Here is a 27,712-nt window from a genome sequence, read left to right on the forward strand (position 1 = left end):
TCCAATGGATTAGTTTAATTCCTCGGCGCTGAAGTTTAGTCAAATACTGTACAATAGTTTTACAAACGATCCTCATCACTGCCATCACCATCATCACCACCACTTGTATCATCATCACCACCACCACACTCATCATCCCCACCATCATCACCACCACCATTATCACTACCACACTCATCATCACCATCATCATCCCCGCCATCATCATCCCCACCATCATCACCACCACCACCATTATCACTACCACACTCATCATCACCATCATCATCCCCACCATCACCATGCGGCCGCCCTGCGAGGTGGGGTGATGCGGCCGGTCGTTGTTGCGTACGCACTGTGGTGTCGCCGGCAACCATTGCGGCAGGGTGATCTGTCCGTTCCGCGGTGTGTCAGGGTCCACGCCGCAGGGTGTTGTGGCCGGGACACGGTGCGGCAGGGTCCAACGCCGCAGGGTGTTGTGGCGTGGCCTTCCTGCGCCGTCACTCGACCCGCCAGATGGCGACCTGCCCGTCGTTGTGGCCGGCGCCGCTCAGCACGTACCGCCGCTCGGCGGAGCACATGGCGCGCACCGCGCCGGCGTGGGCCTCCAGCTGCTGGCGCGTGCGCAGGGAGCGGGCGTCCAGCACGAAGAGACAGGCGCGGGGTCCCGGCCGCATCGCGCAGCGCGCCCCGACCCACACCTGCGCGCCGCACCGCGCCAGCCCGGCGTTAGCATCGGCTCTGAAAAGGGCTCGGCCGACGCTTCGCGTCTCGGGGCGCTTCGCGATTAAACACCTCGACGCGGCGGCGGCGGCGGCCGCGGCCACTACGGCGCGCCGGGCCCGGCCGGCCGGTGGGGCGGTGGGAGGGGAGGTGCGGGCGCGAGACCTGGTCCTTGATGTGGATCATGCAGGTGACGGCGGAGACGAGCGGCAGCGCCACGTGGGCGCACGGCTGCCCCGCGCCGCCGCCGCCGTGGAGGCTCCACACGAGGATGGCGCCGCTGTTGCGGCAAGCGGCCAGCAGCTTCCCCTCCTGCACGACCATCGGTCGGTGAGTGGGGGGGCAGGGGGGATCAGGGGGGAGTCGGGGAGCAGGAGAAAGCGGGAAGGAGCAGGGGGAAGCAGGGAGCAGGGGGGAAGCAGGGAGCAGGGGGGAAGCAGGCATCAGAGGGGAAGCAGGGAGCAGGGGAGGAGTTTGGGGTGAGCGGTGTTTGCTGCACCTCTGGAAGCAGCAGGAAGCAGCGCAGCAGCGTGTAACAGCCGTCGTTGAGCATCCCGAAGCGCCGGCGCTCCTCACCCGCCCGGCTCACCACCACCACGAACCGCTCCACGCCTACAGGCGCACAAAGACAAAGGGTCCCCGTGTGTAGCCTCAACAGACTGGTGGGGCAAGTAGCCCCCATCCACGCCCCCCCCCCAGGCCCCCCACGCCCCCCCCCCAGGCCCCCCAGGCCCCCCCCCCCCCCACGTGAGACGCACAGCACCACAGCTCGCCGCCGTGAAGCTGCACGGAGGTGAGCGAGCGGCAGTCGGGCAGGCGGATGTGGCGCACCGCCTCCAGCGCCTGCACGTCCCACACGATCATGTGGCCGTCGGCGCTGCACGAGATCACTCCGCTGCGCTCGCGCACACACAGCAAAGACAAAGATGCCCCGTGTAGCCTTAACAGACTGTTGGGGCAAGTGCTGTTAGCGAGTAGCACCTACGAAGGCCGGCACTGTGGCACACGACGGGGGGGTGGCCGGCACGACGCCCGACCGCCTTTGTCTGGCGGCGATGTTTACGCACTGCACCGGGTACTCATTTGAGACCGAGTCGACCTAGGGGATGCCCAGGACTGCTTCAGATAATCGTCACTAGTGTTGGACGTGAGTGGGAATGTAACTCGGGTCGCCGGGATCATAGCGCATGCACGTTGTGTGTGTGTGCACACACACACACAACGTGCACACACACACACAACGTGCATGCACACACAACGCGCATGCACAAACAACGTACATGCACACACACACAACGTGCATGTACACACACAAAATGTGCACACACACACACAACGTGCACACGCACACACACAACGTGCATGCACACACACAACGTGCATGCTTACACGCTAAACGTGCACACACACACACACAACGTGCACACACACACAACGTGCATGCACACACACAACGTACATGCACACACACACACACAACGTGCATGCTCACACACAACGTGCATGCTCACACGCTAAACGTGCACACACACAACGTGCACACACACACAACGTGCATGCACACACACAAACACAACGTGCATGCTTACACGCTAAACGTGCACACACACAACGTGCATGCACACACACACTACGTGCATGCACACACACGCACACACAACACGGTGTGTCTCCCTACAACAAAAGAATGACCTGGCAAGCGACAGTGATATATTTTTGAATGTTTTTTTGCTAGCCGCGACAATTGTTCTGCAATCGAGCAATCGTCGTGACATTTTCCGACCGTGCCACCGGTTCAGCGAGAGCCGAGAGGGAAGCGCGGGGGCAGGAGGAGGGCAGGAGGAGGGCAGGAGGAGGGCAGGAGGAGGGCAGGAGGAGGGCAGGAGGAGTGCGTTGTTCGATGGGCGACGGAGATTCACAGCGGGTTTAGACTGAGCACAGAAGCACCGTGCCAATCGTCTAGGCTCCCCGCAGAGACGACATCATCATCATCATCGGTGATGATGATGAGGGGGCTGTCCAGATCTTCACAAGTACCTGTGAGCTCCTCACACAATCCACCCTTGTTAAACCCAGGGAGCATCGTAGGCAGGACAGCCGATCCGGACGTCGCTACTACCGGTGCGCGCACACACACACACACGCACATGCACACGCACACACGCACATGCACACACGCGCACACACACACACGCACACACACGCACACACGCGCACACACACGCGCACACACACGCACACACGCACACACACACGCACACACGCACACACACACACACTCGCGCACAGACGCGCACACTCCGCCCTCGCCCCTCACGTGTGCTGGCCGTCGCCCGCTGGCCGCCGATCGTCGTCGTCGTGCAGGAGGTCGGTGACCTCGTCGGCGTGTCCCGCCAGGTGCCGGCGGCAGCCCAGCGCGCCGCCCACGTGCCCCTCCAGGATGTAGACGCTCCTGTCGGACGAGGCGGCCCACACCTGGGAGCCCCCCACGCACAGCAGGCGGTTCTACACGGGGGGGGGGGGGCACGGGCGTGAGGGCGAGTACGGGCGCACACGGGGGGGATTCCATATGCGTGTGTGTGTGTGATGACGCGTGTGTGTGTGTGTGTGATGACGCGTGTGTGTGTGCGTGTGTGTGTGTGATGACGCGTGTGCGTGTGTGTGTGTGATGACGCGTGTGTGCGTGTGTGTGTGTGTGTGATGACGCGTGTGTGCGTGCGTGTGTGTGTGTGTGATGACGCGTGTGTGCGTGTGTGTGTGTGATGACGCGTGTGTGTGTGTGTGTGATGACGCGTGTGTGTGTGTGGGAGCAGTAGTGTAGCAGTTAGCGCGCTGCACTATGAACCCAGCGAACCGGGTTCGATTCCCGCTCACGGCCAATACCGGTGACGGTTATCTGAACCGGTCCTGGGCCTCCTCTAGGTCTACTCAGCCTCAAATGAATAAGACAAAGGCGGTCGGGCGTGGTGCTGGCCACCCACCCCCCTCGTGTACCGTTCCTGCTCGCTAACAGCACTTGTCCCTACGGTCTGTGAAGGCTATACGGGGGATCTTTGTCTCTTTCTGTACGCGTGCGTGAGTGCGCGTCACCAGTCTCTTGGTGCCGGCCTGCAGGTGGCCGTGCTCCACGGTCCAGGTGGCCGCGTCGAACACCACGACACGGCCCCCGCTCAGAGCGCACCACAGCCGGGGGGGGGTGCCCTCTCCGCCCCCCCCACCGTGCAGCAGCTCGCCTGGGGAGACGGGGCGGAGGGGGGCGGTGCGGGGCAGAGCGATGGACGGGGTCACGTTACTCACAAAGGTCACCTCGACAGTTCCCTTCGAGCGACGCTCGGGTGGCGGCCCAGCGGCGACACGTCGTGCCTCACGCCGGGGGGGGGGGGTGTGGGGGGTTGCGAGGCGAGGGGGGGGCCGCACCCGGCACGTAGAGCAGGGCGTCGACGGCCAGCGGCTTGCCCTGCGCCGGCGTCACCCGGTGCACCAGCGTGTCCAGCGTGTCCAGCGCGGCCAGCGTGGCCAGCGGGCCGCTCTCCACCGACACTGAGCACGGGGGGTCGGGGGGGGGGGGTCGGGGTTAGGGGGGTCAGGGGGTCACGGGGGGTCAGGGGGTCACGGGAGGGATGGGCGAGGGGAGAAAAGGGCCGCTTGAGACAGTTCACGGTGGCAGAACCCACCATGAGACCCAACACATTTTTATTTTATTGAACTTTGTGTGTTTTGATAAATTACATATATGGGTCTCTGTGGGTCCCTGTGTGAATCGATGGGTCCCTGTGTGAATCGATGGGGCTCTGTGCGAATCTGTGGGTCTCTGTGCCAGTCTATGGATCTCTGTATTAGTCTGTGGGTCTCTGTGTAGGTCTACAAGTCTCTGGATGAACTCGTGTCCATTGCGGCCGGATCTACAACCTAGACTTTACAGCAGCTGCTGCTGCTGCTCCGTTTGCTCCGCAGTCCACGTCCGTACGCAAGAGAGCGAGAGCACGGGGGAGCGTGGGGGAGCGTGGGCATGAGAGGGGTGGGCGAGAGGGCTGGTGGAGAGCCGCGTCACCTCGAGCGTCCTCCCGCGTGCAGTGGGCCAGCATGGCGGCGGCCGTGGCGGCGCGCTTGCGCCGCACGCACTGCGCCACCGCGTCCATGAGCAGCACGTTGGTGAGCGCCCGGTGCACGAACTGCGCATCCTGCGCGCGGCACGGGGGGGGCGGGGGGGCGGGCGCGACGGCTCACGTGGTTTTTTATTTATCGAGCGGAGTCGCACGCCGTGGCGCTCCACCTCCCCCACCCCTCGCCCCCCCTCCCACCCCCTCCCGCCCACCCCCCGCACCTTGAGCGCGTGGGCGAGCCGCTTGCCGGCGCGCATCTCGCGCACCGCCAGGCACCAGGGGCCGTGCTGCTCCTTGAGGTTGGCGACGAACGGAGCGCCGGGGTGGCGCCGCGACACCACGCGAAGCGCGTGCAGGCGGGGCCGCAGCACGCCCAGCGTGGACACCTCCTGCACGTCCTGGGGGCGGGACGGAGGCGGCGGTCGACGTTCGCCACGGGAAAAGCGGTGGGCGTCTTACGGCGATGCGGCGGGAACGACGTTGGCCGTGACAATTTGTTTGGCCGTGCGTCGGTCTTGACGACGCAAATTTGGCCAGGTCACTCCGTGGCTGCTTAATTCTACGAAGAAATCCGAATCGACTGAGAACCGAGATTGCTTTTGCTGGAATCAAAGCCGTAGCCATGGAGTCAACATTGGGGGGGACCAAATCTTCCAGAGGGTCTAGGGCCCCCCCCCAGAAAAAATCTAAATTTGAAAACAAATTTCCTGCCTAAAATATTAAAAAATTCACTAACACATAGGATGGACTTTTATTATTATTTTTTACAATAATGTCAAACAGTGTATTGTTTTACATTGCTCTGTTTTTAATGTTTTACCTTTTCTTGATTCATTGTATGTAATGGCAGAGATTAGGGATTAATAAAGTACAACCATAACCACAATTATATAAACAGAAATCTATGCATTGTTATATGATGACAAGTCCAGATATTGTGGCCAAGGTTTAGCACATTTTTGTTTTTATTTACATAGCATAGAATTTTTTTACATTGTTTATAGCAATATATTGGGACATTTTGATGTGTCCCCCCCAATATATATTATAATTACGACCTTGGCTGGAACTCAAACTCGCCGGGTTCGCGGCGCGGCGTGCTCACCGCTGCGCCACCACTCCGCAAATCGTCGTGCCGCTGTCGATTTATCGAACGGTGTCGAGTTTCGCCACAGTCGTCATCATCATCGTCATCATCATCATCATCGTCGCTCATGAAGACGCATTTCTTCAGAGCTGCTTCCTGTGTTTAGTGTTGTTGTCCTTCCCCCCCCCCCGCACCTGCGATTAATGCGGTCGGCTACACACGGTGCGAAAGAAGCTCAACGTACGTGTGTGTCACGGTCGTCGCGACGGAACGACGCGGACGGTCTCTCACCTCGATGTCGCTGAATTTGGCGATGTCGACGAAGGGCACCGCCGCTCCGTCCCGCAGCAGGAAGAGGCGCGACTGCGTCATGGCCACGCGGCCCTGCCCCAGGCTGGTCAGCACCACCGGCGACACCTGGCACGCACAGACGCAGATCCCCCGTGTAGCCTTAACAGACTGGTGGGGCAAGTGCTGTTAGCGAGCACCTATGAAGGCCGGTACGACACACGAAGCGGGTGGCCGCCACCACGCCCGACCGCCTTTGTCTCCCCAGTGGCGATGTTTACGCCGAGGCCGAGTCGACCTAGGGGAGGCCCAGGACCGATTCAAATAATCGTCACCGGTGTTGGCCGTGCGCGGGAATCGAACTCGGGGCCGCCCGGGGTCCATAACACGGTGCGCCACTACTCCAAATGCCCCCTACCTGGCATGAACACACCTTCACCACCGTCACCGTTGTGAGCCATGATCCATCCACTGCTGGGTGAAGACCTCATCACCAAGCCGTCACCATCTCCTGGCAAGAATCTACCCAGCTCGTCCCCATGGTGGACGTCCTCTCCCCTTTTGACTGCTACTCCGTCATTAGTCTCAACCACCGGCCGTGGTCCCTTCCAGCCGTGAAAGTCTCCTGCCCGTCTCCTGCCCGAGCCCCTCTCTCTTCCTCGAGTCCACGCAATCCTCCGACACCCACGCACCCTCCGATCCATCCATTCCTCGCCCGCTCAGAAGCGACCTGGCCACAAATGATAGCTCAACGAAGTGGCTTATCATCATCACGTGGACATTTAGAGCAGCAGCCAAATACTCTGAACGCGCGATGTCGATTCTAAATGCGGAGGGAAAAACCGGAGGACCCGGAGAAAAATCCACGCGACCACGGGGGAGAGAGACGCGCAAACTCCAAATATACAGCAGCAGGCGAGATAGGTAACATCTCCTAGCCACCGTGGCATGCCCAAGCACGCGTCCAGCACCCCGGTTCCCAAAGGAGCCACAGGCGGCCGTGAGCGTTGAGCGCGCGTGGCGACGGCGGTGCCGTGTGTGCGTGGCACCTTGTAGACGATCTCGCTGCTCTCCAGGCGGGCGAGCGCCTCCACGGGCAGGGAGAGCTCCCGCGCCGCCCGCTCGGTGGCGCGCCACGCCTCGTACAGCCGCCGCACCGCGTCGGCGGGCAGCACCTCGCCACGGCCTGGAGGTGGGGTCGCACGCTCGTCACCTTACGCCATCGCCACCAAGCACGCGATCGCCGCCAAGCACGCTCCCCGCCAAGCACGCTCCCCGCCAAGCACGCTCCCCGCCAACGCGCCCGCGAGCGGGACGGGCCCGGTTCGACCGCGCGCAACGAAGCCGCGGCCCGAGGGGACGGCGGTAACGAGGGCGGCCCCGTCGGCCACCGCCGTCGCGCCTCCCGACCCTTCCCCCCCTCCTCCTCCGCCCTCCCGCCCGCCCGGCCGGCCCCGTCGCCCGCGCGCCTCACCGTTGGTGAGGGCGCCAAAGAGGCGCCCGACGGTGGCCGGGTCGCACGTGATGCCCGCCTCCCGCACGCAGGTGCCCAGCTCGTCGCAGGAGAGCGGCGCCGAGGGCAGCGCGAAGCTGCGCACGCGGCCGTCCGGCGACCCCGGGCACGGCCCCGCCGCGTGGGGGGACAGCAGCGCCGGCTCGTCCACCTCCTCCTGCAGCAGCCACCTCGGGGGGCGTGCGGGGGGGGGGGGCAGGTGGGCACAGGTTAGACCGGGAGGGGGGGGGGGGCTGGCACGGGCTGGAGACATCCCCTTGAGAATGCACCAACGTAATAGATAGATTTTATTGTTCGTTTGGGTCGGATCGCCGTGCGAGTCGAATGTTACGTGGTACACCCTCCTCCGCCCGACGCGGCCGATCAATAAGGTTGCCGCTGAAGCCAGTTCATCACGGAGGCCTCCACAGCAGCACCACCGGGAGTGTCGCTGGAGAGAGTTCCAGACGCGCGTGGAGGAGGGTGCACGACACAACATTGCACTCACGCGATCCGAAAACCGAAATTAAATGATGACTCACAATCCCATGGGGTGGGGGAGGGGGGGGTTCTGTGTGTGTGTGAGAGAGAGGCAATGGAACCACCCCATTGTTACTAAACTCATCACACTCGCTGTCACTGCAACCTCATCATTCACACAACCTGATACTTTATCAAAGAATGGCACCTCCCACATTCTGTTCTTTTCTCTTCCTCGAAAGTACAATGTTCTACAATGCTATGAGAATTGTCCGTTCATGGGGTGTCTACAAGTCACCCGTTTCTAAATGTGGAGGGAAAAACCGGAGGACCCGTAGAAAAATCCACGCACCCACGGGGAGAGACAGAGAGACGCAGACTCCAAGTATGCAGCAGGCGTCAGGGTCGGTATCGAACCCACGGCCTCCTGTACACCAGGCGAGGTAGTTAACATCTCCTAGCCACCGTGGTGCCCCTCACCTGAGCTCGGGTCGCTCCTCCACCTGAGCTCGCGCCCACGTGGGCAGCAGCAGCAGGATCCTCCGCGCCTCGTCGGGCGGCACCACCGACTTATCCATCTTGGAGATGCTGGAGGGACGACATGCACGCGACGGTGTGTCATTGCGCGCGCGCGTGTTCGCGTGTGCGTGTGTAAGTCACGTGGCCACCCTCACTCTGAACCCCTCTCCTATCCCCGCCCACTGTGAGAACAGACGCCGCTCCTTCTCCGTGCAGCAGCGGCAGCAGCGTCGAGGCCCTGACGCAGCCTCTCCCTCCTTGTCTCTCCTGGACCCCTCTGAGCTCCCGATATGGCTCAGAAGAGTCCCTGGCGTGCCGCGTCATTTTTTGTAATTATAGAAGGGGAGATAACCTGCAACTGTTCGCCAGCTATGAGAGACGAACTCTCCTCCGTGAGACTCAATGGCCGGTCCCAGCCCCCAAACCCCCACCCCCTCCCCTCCCGCCCTAACCCCCCCCCCCCTACCCCCTCGCCATTGGTCACAGCGCGGTACGGCAGCAGACAGTCGTCAGCCGCCACCCCCGGCCCTCTCAAACTCCATCGGTCGTGCACGTCCGGCCCGAGGTGTGTGCTGTGGGGAGCGAATGAGGCGCAGGTTGAGGAGCACCACTCTAGGGGACCGCCGTGGGCTGGGCCGGTGGCTAGGAGATGTTAACTACCTCGCCTGGTATGCAGGAGGTCGCGGGTTCGATCCCAACCCTGACGCCTGCTGCATATTTGGAGTCTGCGTGTGTCTCTCTCTCCCTGTGATCACGTGGATTTTTCTCCGGGTCCTCCGGTTTTTCCTCTCCAAACGCATCCAGAGTATTTGGCCACTGCTATAAATTTCCACGTGGTGATGATGATGATGGTAACAAGCCACTTCGTTGGGCTATCATTTGTGATAGCCTGGTCGCTTATGAAAAAGAGCTACGTAGCAGCCCAGTGGTAAAACGCAAAAAATAAAGTTTTCAATGTAACCTGTGCAGGTCGTGGAGCGCCAGCTCCGGCTGGCGGCTCGCGAGCCGGGCGCCGGCGCGCACCGCGTGGAGCGCCGCCCGTAGCCCCCAGCGGCTCGGCGCCACCTCCCCCAGCGCCGCCCCCAGCGCCGCCCCCAGCCCCTCGCAGTAGCGCTGCCCCTCGCCGGGCAGCAGCGGGTCCGGGGGCAGGGGGGGCAGCGTGAAGACCGTGCCGTCGTCCCACGGGTCGGGGCCCCAGGGCTCCATCGGCCCCCTGCCCCCTGCCCCTTGCCCTCTGACAAAGGGTCCGCCTGCGAACGCGAGGCCGCTGGGGTCGTGCTCCTCCCCGGCCTGCGTCGTTGTGACTCCCTCGCCGAGGTGAGCGCCGAGGTGAGCGCCGAGGTGAGCGCTGGTCGGCCGCGGCTGCTGACGCGCTCGGTCCTCTGTCGTGCGTCGGCGCAGGCTGCGCAGCATCTCCTGCTTCATCCTGTACGTGGGCGGCAAGGGAGCGAGGGGTCACGCGGGTGAGGGGTCACGCGGGTGAGGGGTCACGCGGGTGAGGGGTCACGCGGGTGAGGGGTCACGCGGGTGAGGGGTCACGCGGGTGAGGGGTCACGTGGTACGGTTGAGCTACTCACTTCTGCGACCAGGAGCTAGATTTGTTCTCCAGGCGAGAGAAGGAGTCGGCCTTCTGCGCCAGGCGGTCTTTGAGGAACAAATCGAACACGTCCGTGTCCAGCACCTGCACACAGCGACGGGGTGAGGAGAAATATCGGATGGATACATCACAATCAGGACCAACACGGGGAAGGAGGGGAGGGGGGGAAATTACACACGCGCGTTTCTTTTTACATTAATTCTCTTCCGAGGTGCAATGGAGGCGTCACCTTGCGGTAGAAGGGCAGGTCCGCAGGTCTCCGTGACTCGAGGAATTCCTCGCGGCTGAACACTCGCTGTTCCACGTCCAGGTGCGCCAACACCTCCCTGCGTCGGACGCCAGCACAGAGCCCCTGGGTGTACCGCGACACAGCCTGGCACTCCGTGAGCCGCCACGCTGTGTTGTGGTACTGCGTCGTAGTGATAACGTGGCCAAAGAGTCGTCGTCGTGGCCGATCGAGCCGCCCTCCACTCACACCCGGTAGTATAGTGCTAGCGCTCTACTGGAACACGTGGCGGTGTACCGTATAGTGGCAGCACTGCACTAGAACACGTGGCGGTGTACCGTGTGGTGGCAGCGCCCTACCGGAATGCGCGGTGGTGTACCGTGTGGTGGCAGCGCCCTACTGGAACTTGTGGCGGTGTACTGTATAGTGGCAGCGCCCTACTGGAACGTGTGGCGGTGTACCGTATGGTGGCAGCGCCCTACTGGAACTCGTGGCGGTGTACCGTATAGTGGTAGCGCCCTACCGGAATGCGTGGTGGATGAAGCCCAGGAAGAGCTCCTGGATGCACGCGTTCAGCCGCTGGCGCCGGGCGCGCGCCGCTCGCCGCAGCTCATGCAGGGAGCACGGGGTCGCGACCCCCAGCGCGTGAGCCTCCTCGCGGACGCAGAAGTGGCGGCACCTGCGTTGCGCACGGGGTACACGCCGGTGACGAACACCCTCTGGTGAGCTCGCTCCCGGAGAGCGCAATTATTATAATAACGACGAGATTGTATACAGCGACGTCATTTATACAGCTGCGTCCCACAGCGCTACTGATGGAGGCGTCCCAAGGCTAAGATGTCTTCAGCCACTTAATGATGAGCTTTTTATATGCAAGTGGGAGGAAACTGGAGCACCCGGGGAAAATCCATGCGTGCGAGGGGACAACGCTCTATCCCATTCAAAACCCACAGATGACGTTAATCCACTTTTGTGGTGGACCGCCTTTTCCCGGCGGGCCACGGTACGGCAGCTGTTCGATGGCCCACGCGCCCACGGGTAGGTAGGGAGAGTCTCACGACGACATCCGTGCGGTGAGCCACCAACCCCGCCTGCTACTCCCACGGCGCTGATTCACAGACAGCTACGTGCAGTGGCATAGCCACCACCGCTGCCGCCCAACATCAATGAAATAATCATTCAACGTATTTTCTGCGGTCTTAAAGGGGGAGAAAGCAGGAGGGGGGGAGCCCATGTGGGCGCCACGGTGGCGAGATGTTAACCACCTCGCCTGGTATAGAGGAATACAGGAGGTCGTGGGTTCCATCCCAACCCTGACGCCTGCTGTATTGAGTTTGCGTGTCTCTCTCCCCGTGGTGCGTGGTTTTATCTCCGGGTCCTCCGGTTTTTCCCTCCACATTTAGAATCAACATCGCCACGCGTTTAGAGAATTTGGCTGCTGAGCTATCGTTTGTGGCAGCCAGGATGCATCTGAAAAAGAGCGACACAGCTCAGTGGGCCTTACCTGGTAAAATAAAAATAGTTTAGCCCCATATCCCCCCTACGTGGGTCCACCCCTGTGGGTGAACACACTCTGATGAACACCCCGATGAACACACCCGGTCAGGGGTCGTCACCTGCTTAAAAACGCCTCCGCCGCCTCCTCGGGAGGAGCTATGAGGGGGGTGAGGGACTGCCCGTTGGGTGTCCCGGGGGGCCCCGCGGATCCTGGGGGGTACCCGGGCACACTGGCCGGTGTGGGGATGAGCTGCCCGCTGTCCAGGTCCACGATCACAAGGTCCTCCACCTGTTCGCACAACGACAACAACAGAGTCACCAAATCTACTTGTGGCTTTGCCCCACCTCCCGTCTCTCATCTCCTTCCTTGTCCCCTCCTCTGCGTCCTGAGTCTCCTCTCTTTCCCCTCTTTCCCCTTCTCCCTGTGCTCAATCACATTTTCGTTCCTTCCATGCCTCTCTTAAATTTCCCCCTTGCAGGCTTAGCAGACTGTTGAGACGAGCGCCGTTAGCGAGTAGCGCCTGCGAAGGTCGACACGGCACACCAGGGGGTGGGTGGCCAGCACCATGCTCAGCCGCCTTCGTCTCCCTCGACGTTTACACACCGCACCAGTTACCGATGTTGGCCGCGAGCGGGAATCGAACTCGGCTCGCCAGGGTTCGCAGCGCAGTGCGCTAACCGCCGCACCACCGCTCCCCGCACTCGCTCGCGCGCAAACGCGCGCCCTCCCGTTGTAAGCACGCCGAACTCCTTTCGCGCCGTACATAAGCGACCGTCTGAATGGGAGGCGCTCACCTGGCTGACGGCGTGCTTGTGCCTGCCGTGCGTGCCCATGAGGTAGACGGTGGGCGCCTCCAGGAAGCCCAGCATGGAGCTGGCGAGCACGGGCACGAACGTGTGGCGCCAGCACAGGGGTGCGAGGAACGCCAGCAGGCAGTGCCCGGCCGGCGCCAGCAGGGCCCACTCGGCCGACAGCAGCACCAGCTTCTGCTCCAGCAGCAGGCACGTGAGCACCTGGGACGAGGGACACCGTGACGTATGTTAGTGTGTGTCTGTACGCGCGTGTGTCTGTGCGTGTGTGTGTGTGTACACCCAGGACCCCATTCCAAACTAAAGTGGCCTGGTCTCAGTTATCTGATGAAAGTTGCAAGCGAGACTTTCATCATCGCTTGCAGCTGGGATTGGCATCGTCCCCGACTCCTCCTGATGTCGAGGGTAAATGGGCGAGGTTTAGGACTGTGACTCATGCAGCTGCAATGGCTGCTTTGGGTACGCGGTCCAGACCTCCCCAGAGACCCTGGCTGACAGAGGAGGTGTTCAGGATGGTTGAGAAAAAGCGACAGGCCCACTGTCATCGGCTACAGAATCCCACGTCAGAGAATGAGGAGGCTTGCGCAGCCTTCGCTCGGAGGTTCGGAGAGCCGTGAGGCGCTGCAAGGATTGGGTGGTGGTCGCGGGTTGCTGAGGAGATGGAGTCTGCCTCAGTGGCCCGTGATCACAAATCTCTATTTAACTCCATCAAAAAAGTAACCTGCAGTGCCACACCTATCACCATCATTAGGGGAAAAAACGGTGATCCATTCTCCGACCCCCAAGAACAGGTTTGCAGATTTGCTGAGCATTTCTGTGAGGTCCTGGGGGAGGGAAAATCCCTCAGCCAGGAAAACATCGTGGCACAAAGTGAGGATGACCTTGCTGAGGCTGCGGTGCCTCAAATAGAAGTCACCCCCTGTGAGTAACTGGCTGAGGTGCCATCTGTTGAGGAAGTACTGAAGGCGATCCGGAGTCTGAGACCAGGAAAGGCAGCGGGCAGAAATGATCTCCCAAGCGAAATGCTGAGGGAGGGTGGCGTTTGTGCACAGACTGCCCTATATGACATCATAACAACAGTCTGGACCACTGGACGGGTTCCGCAGGTCCCCCTTTTTAAGAAGGGGGACCACACAGACTGTAACAACTACAGGGGCATCTCACTCCTCAGTGTGCCAGGAAAGGTCCTGGCAAGGCTTATTCAACATCGCCTTGCCAGCCACGCGGAGGAGAGGCTTGCGGAGCCCAAATGCGGTTTCAGAAAAGGGTGGTCCTGCACAGATGCCATATTGTCTGTCCGTCTGCTACAACAGAGGTGTAGGGAATTCCAACAAGACCTACATCTCTGCTTTATTGACCTGGTCAAGGCCTATGATACCATCAGTAGGCCTAGGCTCTGGGTTGTTCTTCGTGCTTTTGGAGTACCTGACCCTCTGCTCACGATCATTAAGGAACTTCATGATGGTGAGCGGGCCCAGGTAAAACTATGTGGCCGGGAGTCAGAGCCATTCCCTGTACACCTTGGGGTGCAACAGGGGTGTCCTCTGGCTCCCACATTATTTAACATCTATTTTGACCACGTAGTTCGTGAAGCCTTCAATAGCTGTACCGGGGGAATCTCCATATGGTACAGATATAATGGGAGGCTGATCGATGCCTGGGTACGGTCAAGGGATGGCTCCCTATTGCTCAACCACGTTATGTATGCTGATGATTTGGGAATAGCTGCTCATTCAGAGGAGGAGTTGGAGATGCTGTTGCTGAGACTAAGCACCTGCCTGGGTATTTTGTACCATCGGACACTCCACCCCCACAACTCCCAATCGGTGATGGGGCAGTTGTGGAGAGAGTGGAGAGTTTCCCATACCTGGGCAGTGTGCTTATGACCGGCTCCAGTTTAACAGCAGAGGTCTCACTCCGAATCAGTCGAGCGGCAATATCTTTTCATCGGTTGCGTAACGCTGTGTGGAAGCTACCTGGTCTGTCGCTCCGCACTAAGCTTCAGGTCTTCTCGGCCACGGTCATTCCCTCCCTTCTCTACGCTTGCGAAACGTGGACCCCCCTAATGGAACATCTTCGCCGGTTAGAAACATTTAGGCTGGCCTGCCTACGATCCATCCTGGGTTTAACCAGACTGTATTGTGTGAGGAGCTCACAAATCCTTGAAAGATCTGGGCAAGGTCCCATCGGTGAGCTCCTCCGGCAGGCAAGGCTGCGATGGCTGGGTCATGTAGCCCGCATGCTCAGCCACCGCATGCCGAAACAGCTTTTGTTCGGCCGGATTGAGGGGGCTAAACGGGCGCGGCACGGGCTAGAGAAGAGATGGAGTGATGTGGTACAGGAGGACGTGGAGCTGAGTGGACTTGCCGATGACTGGTACCAGCGGTGTCAAGATTGACCTCTGTGGAGGAGGCTCGTGAAGGACGCTACTGGGCAGTTGGAGGTAGTCGCCCTCAAACAACAACGGAGGGCGGAGGAGCGACGCTCACAACAACGAGCGGAGCGCCGGGTGGCTGAAGCACAGCGGGTTGGCACAGTAGGGGGCACAGGTGGTACATCAGCCAGTCATCTCAGTCAGTCGACCCGTGGCACCTGGGTCTGCCCCGTGACCTCCTGCCAGCGGGCGTTCGACACTTCACGTGGCCTCAGGGTGCACATAGCCTGGCACAAGCGTCGTGGTGACGTCACCGCCACTTAGTGGTGAATGGTGGTTGTTGTTGTTGTTGTGTGTGTAGCAGTTAGCGATAGTGTAGCGGTTAGCGCGCTGCGCTATGAACCTGGCGACCCGGGTTCGATTCCCGCTCACGGCCAACACCAGTGACGATTATCTGAACCGGTCCCGGGCCTCCCTTAGGTCGACTCAGCCTCAAATGAGTACCTGGTGCAGTGTGTAAACATTGCCACTAGGGAGACAAAGGCGGTCGGGCGTGGTGCTGGCCACCCACCCCCTCGTGTACCGTTCTGGCCTTCATAGGTGCTCGCTAACAGCACTTGCCCCTACAGTCTGTTAAGGCTATATGGGGGATCTTTGTCTTTGTAGCAGTTTGCACGCTGCGCTATGAACCTGGCGAGCCGAGTTCGATTCCCGCTCACGACCATCACCGGTGACGATTATCTGAACCGGTCCTCGGCCTCCCCTAGGTTGACTCAGCGTCAAATGAGTACCTGGCGCGGTGTGTAAACATCGCCACTGGGCAGACAAAGGCGGCCGGGCGTGGTGCTGGCCACCCACCACATCGTGTGCCATGACGGCCTTCATAGGTGCCCACTAACAGCACTTGCCCCAACAATATGTTAAGGCTATACGGGGTATCTTTGTCTTTGTGTGTGCACCTGACCTGGCACCGGCTCCGTGCTGACGTCACCATCACTTAGTGGCTAATGGCGGGTATCGGTATTGGTGAGAACAGAAAATGTCTTGGGGCCTGAGTGTGAACAGAGGCCAGGGGCTGGACAGCACGAAGGGACTGGGTGGGGGGGGGGGGGTGCTGAGCAGGGGGGGGGGGCACCTGCAGGAGGTGGCGTGAGCGCAGGCAGGTGAAGGGCACCGTCAGGTCGAGGTCGTGGACCTCCGAGTCGGAGGGCGGCAGCAGCACGCGCAGCGGCCCCATCTCCACGCACTGCGGGGAGAGAGAGGGCGGAAGAGGGCACTCAGGGCACCAGCAACAACAACAACCGCAACGGTGATCGCAACAACAACATCCACAACGATGATCACAACAACAACAATATCTACAACGATGATCACAACAACAACAACATCTACAACGATGATCACAACAACAACATCCACAACGATGATCACAACAACAACAACAACATCTACAACGATGATCACAACAACAACAATATCTACAACGATGATCACAACAACAACAACATCTACAACGATGATCACAACAACAACATCCACAACGATGATCACAACAACAACAACAACATCTACAACGATGATCACAACAACAACAACATCTACAACAATGATCACAACAACAACAACATCTACAACGATGATCACAACAACAACAACATCTACAACGATGATCACAACAACAACATCCACAACGATGATCACAACAACAACAACATCTACAACGATGATCACAACAACAACAACATTTACAACGATGATCACAACAACAACATCCACAACGATGATCACAACAACAACAACATCTACAACGATGATCACAACAACAACATCTACAACGATGATCACAGCAACAACAACATCAACAACGATGATCACAACAACAACAACATCTACAACGATGATCACAACAACAACAACATCTACAACGATGATCACAACAACAACATCTACAACGATGATCACAGCAACAACAACATCTACAACGATGATCACAACAACATCCACAACGATGATAACAACAACATCAACAACGATGATCACAACAACAACATCCACAACGATGATAACAACAACATCTACAACGATGATCACAACAACATCCACAATGATGATAAGAACAACATCCACAACGATGATCACAACAACAACTGCAGCAACATCAACAACAATCGCAATGACGACAACACCAATAACAACAGCAACACTCACTAAGACCACAATGACAACACCAATAACAACAGCAACACTCACTAAGACCACAACGACAACACCAATAACAACAGCAACCATCACTAAGACCACAATGGCAACACCAATAACAACAACACTCACTAAGACCACAATGACAACACCAATAACAACAGCAACCATCACTAAGACCACAATGACAACACCATTAACAACAACCATCAGTAAGACCACAACGACAACACCAATAACAACAACAACAACACTCACTAAGACCACAATGACAACACCAATAACAACAACAACCATCACTAAGACCACAATGACAACACCAATAACAACAGCAACCATCACTAAGACCACAACGACAACACCAATAACAACAGCAACCATCACTAAGACCACAATGACAACACCAATAACAACAACAGCACTCACTAAGACCACAATGACAACACCAATAACAACAACACTCACTAAGACCACAACGACAACACCAATAACAACAGCAGCACTCACTAAGACCACAATGACAACACCAATAACAACAACAACAACAACACTCACTAAGACCACAATGACAACACCAATAACAACAGCAACCATCACTAAGACCACAACGACAACACCAATAACAACAACAACAACACTCACTAAGACCACAATGACAACACCAATAACAACAGCAACCATCACTAAGACCACAATGACAACACCAATAACAACAGCAACACTCACTAAGACCACAATGACAGCACCAATAACAACAGCAACACTCACTAAGACCACAACGACAACACCAATAACAACAAAAACAACACTCACTAAGACCACAACGACAACACCAATAACAACAGCAGCACTCACTAAGACCACAACGACAACACCAATAACAACAACAACAACACTCACTAAGACCACAACGACAACACCAATAACAACAGCAACACTCACTAAGACCACAACGACAACACCAATAACAACAGCAGCACTCACTAAGACCACAATGACAACACCAATAACAACAACACTCACTAAGACCACAACGACAACACTAATAACAGCAACCATCACTAAGACCACAACGACAACACCAATAACAACAGCAGCACTCACTAAGACCACAATGACAACACCAATAACAGCAACCATCACTAAGACCACAACAACAACACCAATAACAACAGCAACCATCACTAAGACCACAACGACAAGACAAATAACAACAACACTCACTAAGACCACAATGACAACACCAATAACAACAGCAACCATCACTAAGACCACAATGACAACACCAATAACAACAACAACACTCACTAAGACCACAACGACAACACCAATAACAACAGCAACACTCACTAAGACCACAATGACAACACCATTAACAACAACAACACTCACTAAGACCACAATGACAACACCAATAACAACAACACTCACTAAGACCACAATGACAACACCATTAACAACAGCAACACTCACTAAGACCACAATGACAACACCATTAACAACAGCAACCATCACTAAGACCACAATGACAACACCAATAACAACAACACTCACTAAGACCACAATGACAACACCAATAACAACAACAACACTCACTAAGACCACAATGACAACACCATTAACAACAACACTCACTAAGACCACAATGACAACACCAATAACAACAGCAACACTCACTAAGACCACAAGGACAACACCAATAACAACAACAACCATCACTAAGACCACAACGACAACACCAATAACAACAGCAACACTCACTAAGACCACAATGACAACACCAATAACAACAGCAACACTCACTAAGACCACAACAACAATAACAACAGCAACCATCACTAAGACCACAACGACAACACCAATAACAACAGCAGCACTCACTAAGACCACAATGACAACACCAATAACAACAACACTCACTAAGACCACAACGACAACACCAATAACAACAACAACACTCACTAAGACCACAATGACAACACCAATAACAACAACAACCATCACTAAGACTACAATGACAACACCAATAACAACAACAACACTCACTAAGACCACAACAACAACACCAATAACAACAACACTCACTAAGACCACAATGGCAACACCAATAACAACAACACTCACTAAGACCACAATGACAACACCAATAACAACAGCAACCATCACTAAGACCACAATGACAACACCAATAACAACAGCAACACTCACTAAGACCACAACGACACCACCAATAACAACAGCAACCATCACTAAGACCACAATGACAACACCAATAACAACAACAACACTCACTAAGACCACAATGACAACACCAATAACAACAAAACTCACTAAGAACACAATGACAACACCAATAACAACAGCAACCATCACTAAGACCACAACGACAACACCAATAACAACAGCAACCATCACTAAGACCACAACGACAACACCAATAACAACAACACTCACTAAGACCACAACGACAACACCAATAACAACAACAACACTCACTAAGACCACAATGACAACACCAATAACAACAGCAACCATCACTAAGACCACAATGACAACACTAATAACAACAGCAACACTCACTAAGACCACAACGACAACACCAATAACAACAGCAACCATCACTAAGACCACAATGACAACACCAATAACAACAACACTCACTAAGACCACAATGACAACACCAATAACAACAGCAACCATCACTAAGACCACAACGACAACACCAATAACAACAACCATCACTAAGACCACAATGACAACACCAATAACAACAACAACACTCACTAAGACCACAATGACAACACCAATAACAACACTCACTAAGACCACAACGACAACACCAATAACAACAGAAACACTCAGTAAGACCACAATGACAACACCAATAACAACAACAACAACACTCACTAAGACCACAATGACAACACCAATAACAACAGCAACACTCACTAAGACCACAATGACAACACCAATAACAACAACAACACTCACTAAGACCACAATGACAACACCAATAACAACAGCAACACTCACTAAGACCACAACGACAACACCAATAACAACAGCAGCACTCACTAAGACCACAATGACAACACCAATAACAACAGCAACCATCACTAAGACCACAATGACAACACCAATAACAACAGCAACACTCACTAAGACCACAACGACAACACCAATAACAACAGCAACCATCACTAAGACCACAATCACAACACCAATAACAACAACAACAACCATCACTAAGACCACAACGACAACACCAATAACAACAACAACAACAACACTCACTAAGACCACAACGATAACACCAATAACAACAACAACACTCACTAAGACCACAACAACAACACCAATAACAACAGCAACCATCACTAAGACCACAATGACAACACCAATAACAACAACACTCACTAAGACCACAATGACAACACCAATAACGGTGGTGACCACAACAGATATCCACAGCCGTCACAACGACAACATTACAACAACCACAACAAGATAAGGTTAGGGATGGATTTAAAGTGTGATAGGGTGAGGGATATGATGAGGGAGTCAGGGAAGGGTTAGCGGAGAGGGCTAGGGATGGAGTGAAAAACTGGACGAGAGTTAGAGTCTGAGATTGGCTTAGAGAGAAGAGTAGGGACAGTGGATAGGGAGAGGGGTAGGGGGTAGGGAGAGGGCTAGGGGGTAGGGAGAGGGCTAGGGGGTAGGGAGAGGGCTAGGGGGAAGGGAGAGGGATAGGGGGTAGTGAGAGGGGTAGGGAGATGGGTAGAGGTAGAGGTTAGGGAGAGGGCTAGGAGATAGGAAGAGGGGTAGGGAGAGGGCTAGGGTGTAGGGAGAGGGGTAGGGGGTCGGGAGAGAGCTAGGGGGGTAGGGCTTGGGGGTAGGGCCCGGGGTCTCACCAGGTGGAGGGGTCCCGGTGGGGCGAGGGGCACGAGGAAGAGTCGAGCGGCGAATCGTGACACCTCCACCACCACCGCCGCCTCCGTCACGGAGACGGCAGTGGTGGTGGTGGTGGCACAACGCCGACTTGCCAACGTGTGGGACAGCCTGCGGGCAAGGCGCCATCACCACCACCATCATCGTTGTCAGCATCACAATCAACAACATCGCCATCACCAACATGGAAAACATCACCATCATCACCATCATCACCACCTCCACCATCGTTATCAACGTTCCAAACAACAAAATCGGCATAACTTACATCACCCATCACCACCACCATCACCGCGATCATTATCGAGAACACAATCATCAACATGGCCAACACTAACATCACCAATATCATGATCAGCAATCTCCATTATTACAAATATCAACATTACAATCGTCACAAAAATCATCAGCATCACCATCATCGCCATCGCTAACCGCCCTCACGTCCATAACTCCACTCACCACGAGAGGAATTCCTGGAGCGCGGTGAAGTATGGAGCCCGGGAAATGAGACACACACAGATGGGGGAATACAAGGGTACCGCAGACCCCCCAGTCTCCCCAGCTTCCTTGAGACCCCCACTCTCCCCAGCTTCCTTGAGACCCCCACTCTCTCCTGCTTCCTTGAGACCCCCACTCTCTCCTGCTTCCTTGAGACCCCCACTCTCGCCAGCTTCCTTGAGACCCCCACTCTCCCCAACTTCCTTGAGACCCCCACTCTCCCCAGCTTCCTTGAGACCCCCACTCTCTCCTGCTTCCTTGAGACCCCCACTCTCTCCTGCTTCCTTGAGACCCCCACTCTCTCCAGCTTCCTTGAGACCCCCACTCTCCCCAACTTCCTTGAGACCCCCACTCTCTCCTGCTTCCTTGAGACCCCCACTCTCTCCAGCTTCCTTGAGACCCCCACTCTCTCCAGCTTCCTTGAGACCCCCACTCTCCCCAACTTCCTTGAGACCCCCACTCTCCCCAACTTCCTTGAGACCCCCACTCTCTCCAGCTTCCTTGAGACCCCCACTCTCCCCAACTTCCTTGAGACCCCCACTCTCCACAACTTCCTTGAGACCCCCACTCTCTCCTGCTTCCTTGAGACCCCCACTCTCTCCTGCTTCCTTGAGACCCCCACTCTCCCCAGCTTCCTTGAGACCCCCACTCTCCCCAGCTTCCTTGAGACCCCCACTCTCCCCAACTTCCTTGAGACCCCCACTCTCTCCTGCTTCCTTGAGACCCCCACTCTCCCCAACTTCCTTGAGACCCCCACTCTCTCCTGCTTCCTTGAGACCCCCACTCTCTCCTGCTTCCTTGAGACCCCCACTCTCGCCAGCTTCCTTGAGACCCCCACTCTCCCCAACTTCCTTGAGACCCCCACTCTCCCCAACTTCCTTGAGACCCCCACTCTCTCCTGCTTCCTTGAGACCCCCACTCTCTCCAGCTTCCTTGAGACCCCCACTCTCTCCAGCTTCCTTGAGACCCCCACTCTCCCCAACTTCCTTGAGACCCCCACTCTCCCCAACTTCCTTGAGACCCCCACTCTCTCCTGCTTCCTTGAGACCCCCACTCTCCCCAGGTGTTTTGGGCCCCCCACTCTCTCCATTGACCATTCTTGTCCGTATCTCTTCCTGGAAGTCACACACATCACATACACACACACAGACACACACAGACACACACACAGACACACACACAGACACACACAGACACACACAGACACACACATACACACGCACTCTCCATTATCTGGGGAACAGAGAGTGAGTGAGTGGCTGGTGAGTGAGTGGCTGGTGAGTGGCTGGTGAGTGGCTGGAGAGTGGCTGGAGAGTGAGTGGCTGGTGAGTCAAGGAGTGGCTGGAGAGTGAGTGGCTGGTGAGTGAGTGGCTGGTGAGTGACTGGTGAGTGGCTGGTGAGTGAGTGGCTGGTGAGTGGCTGGTGAGTGAGTGGCTGGAGAGAGTGAGTGGCTGGTGAGTGAGTGACTGGTGAGTGGCTGGTGAGTGAGTGGCTGGTGAGTGAGTGACTGGTGAGTGGCTGGTGAGTGAGTCGCTGGTGAGTGGCTGGTGAGTGAGTGGCTGGTGAGTGAGTGGCTGGAGAGAGTGAGTGGCTGGTGAGTGGCTGGTGAGTGAATGGCTGGTGAGTGAGTGACTGGTGAGTGGCTGGTGAGTGAGTGACTGGTGAGTGGCTGGTGAGTGAGTGGCTTACATGCTGGGGCTGGCGCACGGCCCGGTAGTGAGTCAGCACCACACCATAGGCACGCTGACCCCTCATATCGGTGAGAGCCAGTGAGTGGAACCGGTCCGGGAGCGGCCCTGCCAGGACACGTAAACCATCTACACACACACACAGAGGGAGAACCTTGCTACACTACTACTACACAAAGATCCCACATATATTCTTCAGCAGACTTGGGGAAAGAGCTGTTAGCGAGCACCTATGAAGGGGGGGAGGGGTGGCCGCTACCACGCCCGACCGCCTTTGCCTCCCCAGTGGCGATGTTTACACAGCGCTCCAGGTCCTGATTTGAGGCTAAGTCGCCCTAGGGGAGGCCCAAGACCAGTTCAGATAATCGTCACTGCTGTTGGCCGTGAGCAGGAAACGAACTCGGGTCGCCGGGACAGCTCGCTAACCGCTCCTCTACCACACACACGCACACACAGATGCACTCCGATCTCTCACATCCCCTCTCACACACACTCTCTCATTAGCAACATCACCGTGGCGCTTGTGCCAGGCTAGGTGCACTTTGAGGCCATCGTGCCCAGTGTGTAAGGCTCGCTGGCAGGAGGTCACACGGGACAGGTGATATGGCACACTGGCTGGGATGGCTGACAAGATGCACCACCCATAGTCTCTACGTTGCCACCTTGTGGTGATTTATCCGCGAGGTTGTAAACCGGCGGCTCTTCTTCACCTGGCGGGGTGCGAGACATGGCCAGATCTTTATTCAGAAGGGAAATCATCGAAACACACATTAAGCACGGGCACTTGCTTTGTTTCCTCATCCCGATGTATTAACACGGAGGCTTTTGCGACCAATATTATTATTATGAACCCTATGTATGTATTATCATCATAAATGTTTTAACCATTACGAACCAAAGGGGTGCAAGGCTGCTGTAAAGGTTAAGAAGCACTGTCTCAGACACTCACATACTCTCTATCTCTCACACACACTCACAGCAACGAAAGCCTCTGTGAAAGCACAGCTTGTGAGATCGGCTTGTTCCGACGCTCTTGAGGCCCTCCACGTTTTCTGTGCGCAGCCCCCGGTGCATGTCACGCCCTCGACATACGCCGACACATAGCCCCACGCTCTCCAGCATCCCACGCGACCTGCCGCTCCGTGCTGGGTTCAGATTAGTGCACTGCACAGACGCTCTTTCGGACACGCTGCAACGGTGGAAGCCTCGAACGGCCTGTCCGGGGCAAATGGTGTTCCCGGACAGATGCATATGAATATGCAAAACATACGAATTGATGTTTTACCCTTCAGATGTTCAAACACAAAATTGATACCTGTTTGCAAGGAAGCACAGTCTGCATTAGCCACACGTGCTTGTGGTGAACATGCAAACAAACATGCTCTGTTCATGTATGATGCATTGTCTCTGGAACTGATTGGCCTAGACCAGAGACAGCCGTCTGTATGGCCTTGTCTCACCAGTGGCAGACCAGAGAACGCCAAAAGGCGTGTAGTCAATGGAGGCTTGATTCCTTGAAAAATATTTCTATTTTGACTTAAAGCTTTCGTGACTGTAGGAATACATACTACATGGGTCTTTCGGTAAAGGCACGTAGATAGAAAAATAATCATTATTTATTTTATATTATTTTTCTATCTACGTGGCTTTACCGAAAGACCCAAAGAATACGTTTCTATTTTGTCTTTGAACATCTTAACACCTCCTGTTTTATTGCCAGAAAGGGCAACGCCGTTTCTTAATTTTCATACTTTGATACTGGCAAAAAGCTGCCATGGTCAAGCACCTACGAAGCGTGGCTCAGCGCGGAAGTGGGGCGGGTGTGGTTAGATCCACGCCCGTCCGTCCGCCTTTCATCGCGGTCATATATCGGCTATTCCATGCAGCCCCTATGAACCCTCCCTCCCGTGTAACGTGGTGAGCCATCACCAACAATCGCCCATGCTCTGCGGTCCGCCAGATATTGCGGCGTTATCGGCAACTGGAGATAACAGATGCGTGCGAGGGGGAAACACTCGATGCCATACAGGTGGAACAGGTGGAGTCCCACCATTTTGCTGTTCTGCTTTCTGTAAAACCACGGTGACAGCTCCTCCTTGACGCCCACCCATGGGTAGGAAGGGATTTTGACAGCCCCTCTGTGCGTTGATCCACCAACCCTTACTGCTGCTGCTGCTGCCTCCGTACACCACTGGATCACAGGCAGCCCCACGTGCATCAGCAGCAGCGGTGTCGCCACCACTACCGTGACCGGAGATCAAACGCGGGTCACCGGGTCCGTGGCGTGCGCTTAATTAACTATTTTTATTTTACCAGCTGAGGCCCACTGAGCTACGTAGCTCTTTTTCATAAGCGACCTGGCCACAATTGATAGCTCAACGAAGTGGCTTATCACGTGGGAATTTATAGCAGCCAAATACTCTAAATCACATGTAGATGTTAAATGTGGAGGGAAAAAACAGAGGACGCGGAGAATAATCCACACGACCACAGACAGCGAGAGAGACGCGCAAACGCCAAATATACCACCGGCATCGTCAGGGTCGGGATCGAACCCACGACCTGCTGCATACCAGGCGAGGTAGTCAACATCTCCTAACCGCCGCGGTGCCCCAACCGCGAACGAAGTCCCGAAGCGTTACCGCGATGAGACGACGAGAGGCGGTGAGATTGCGTCGGTTACCCAGCGCTCCTCACCGGGAAAGCATAACTGTGGGAGGCCATCAAGCTCCAGCTCCCAGCTCCCGTCCGCGTGGTCCAACGTCGAGCTCCAGCCCAGCTCCACGCTCCCCTGCCGCCCCGGGACCTCCTCGCCGCTCGACGACGAGGTGGAGGAGGAGGAGGGGGTGGAGGAGGTGGCGGTGGGTGCGGCACCATCGCGCAGCTCCCCCGGACACGGAGGGGTCAGCACGTCGAGGATGAGTGGGGTCAGCTCGTCCTGGTGGTCCTGGGGGGGGGGGGGGAGGCATGGGGGTTCAGTGGCAGGTACACGGGGATTGACTGGGAAGGTGGGGGGATACCCCCCCACCACCCCATCTCTTCCCACACTCCGAGAGTCAAAACCAAATCCAGCTCGACCGTGCGTTTTCACGGTTGCACCACGTGCTGCTGCTGTTGTTGGGCACGGTGTCCGACGTTTCGCTGTCACGTGCTCGGAGCTTCTTCAGGAAATGAATAAACATTTCCGAGAGCCCCGTACAACAACAGCAACAACCGCGACCATCACTAAAATGTGCACCGCTCCAACGAACACAATTGTTCTCTCTGCCACTACCACCACCACCTCCACCACCCGTGGCGCTGCAGTTTGGCTGGCATGGGGCACTGGAATGAAAGAAATTAAATAGCGCCCCCCCCCCCGTACAATCCTCCCCCCCCCGCCGTACAATCCTCCCCCCACCCCTCCCTCCCTCTTGTAGCCCGATGGCTGGGCCTCAGTGAACCGCCTGCACCCTCGATAGGATCATTAAAGGAATGCTCCGTCGCTCTCCGGGTGAGGCGGCGCGTCCTCACCTGCCCGGTGTGCTCGTGCAGGTGTCGACCGCTGGCGCCCAGCACCACGCACGCCTCCAGCAGCGCACACGGCAGACGCTCAGCCATGGCGAGGGTGGAGTTGTTGGGGGTGGGGGGAGGGTGCTGCAGGCACTACAGCGGTGACCAGCAGAGGCACTGGCAGAAGGCACAGGGAGAATTCGGCACCAGCAGCACCGCCAGCATCTGTCAGCATCTGTCAGCACTTCGGGGTAGCGCTCCTAGCAGACGAAGCGGAGCGTTCACGCAGAAAGCAGCAGCAGCAGCGGCGTCAGGAGCACCGGCAGGCAGGGGAGCACCGGCAGGCAGGGGAGCACCGGCAGGCAGGGGAGCACCGGCAGGCAGGGGAGCACCGGCAGGCAGGGGAGCACCGGCAGGCAGGGGAGCACCGGCAGGCAGGGGAGCACCGGCAGGAAACTAACCACCCGCACCAGCTGCTGCTCTGGTGCGTGGGGGGGGGGGTGCGTGGGGGGGGGGGGCGTGGGGGGGGTGCGTGGGGGGTGCGTGGGGGGATGCGTGGGGGGGGTGGAGGGGAGCAGGAGCGTGGTGGGGGGAGGAAGCAGGTGCGTGGGGGGGGGAGAGCAGGAGCGTGGTGGGGGGAGGAAGCAGGGGCGTGGGGGGCAGGTGCGTGGGGGGGGGGCGTGAGAGGGGAGGAAGCAGGGCGTGGTGT

At 56.8% G+C, this 27,712-nt stretch overlaps 1 protein-coding gene across 2 annotated transcripts; it reads right to left on the bottom strand.

The window, feature by feature from the left end:
- Positions 1-27,501, bottom strand: LOC116941787 (DENN domain-containing protein 3-like). 2 transcript variants are annotated; one of them, XM_076066483.1, is made up of 26 exons: positions 27,025-27,501; positions 26,209-26,458; positions 24,489-24,656; positions 23,513-23,640; positions 21,785-22,938; positions 21,286-21,433; positions 16,311-16,421; positions 12,787-13,005; positions 12,111-12,280; positions 11,018-11,173; positions 10,498-10,594; positions 10,249-10,352; positions 9,633-10,097; positions 8,633-8,740; positions 7,655-7,863; positions 7,230-7,366; positions 6,184-6,309; positions 5,027-5,203; positions 4,754-4,883; positions 4,120-4,242; positions 3,793-3,935; positions 3,020-3,207; positions 1,461-1,597; positions 1,202-1,314; positions 868-1,014; positions 1-680 (listed from the first exon to the last, which is right to left on the bottom strand). In XM_076066483.1, exons 1-26 carry the CDS (start codon positions 27,109-27,111, stop codon positions 480-482), a joined length of 5,196 nt encoding a protein of 1,731 aa, XP_075922598.1. In that variant the 5' UTR covers positions 27,112-27,501; the 3' UTR covers positions 1-479. The 2 variants fall into 2 exon arrangements, with proteins under 2 accessions (XP_075922598.1, XP_075922599.1); XM_076066484.1 differs by lacking the exon at positions 24,489-24,656 and having other exon boundaries at positions 27,025-27,500.
- Between the last annotated feature and the right edge of the window lie 211 nt (positions 27,502-27,712).

Source organism: Petromyzon marinus, chromosome 12, assembly GCF_048934315.1.
Source record: "Petromyzon marinus isolate PM22_M1 ecotype Great Lakes invasive population chromosome 12, UKy_Petmar_22M1.pri1.0, whole genome shotgun sequence".
NCBI lineage: Eukaryota > Metazoa > Chordata > Hyperoartia > Petromyzontiformes > Petromyzontidae > Petromyzon > Petromyzon marinus.

Coding starts and splice junctions, on each gene's coding strand:
- LOC116941787 (XM_076066483.1), bottom strand. CDS start 27,111: ATGGCTGAGCGTCTGCCGTGTGCGCTGCTGGAGGCGTGCGTGGTGCTG. Junction 11,174..12,110: donor GCGGAGGCGTTTTTAAGCAG/GTGACGACCCCT, acceptor TGCGCAACGCAG/GTGCCGCCACTTCTGCGTCC. Junction 10,098..10,248: donor TCTAGCTCCTGGTCGCAGAA/GTGAGTAGCTCA, acceptor GCCCACGTACAG/GATGAAGCAGGAGATGCTGC.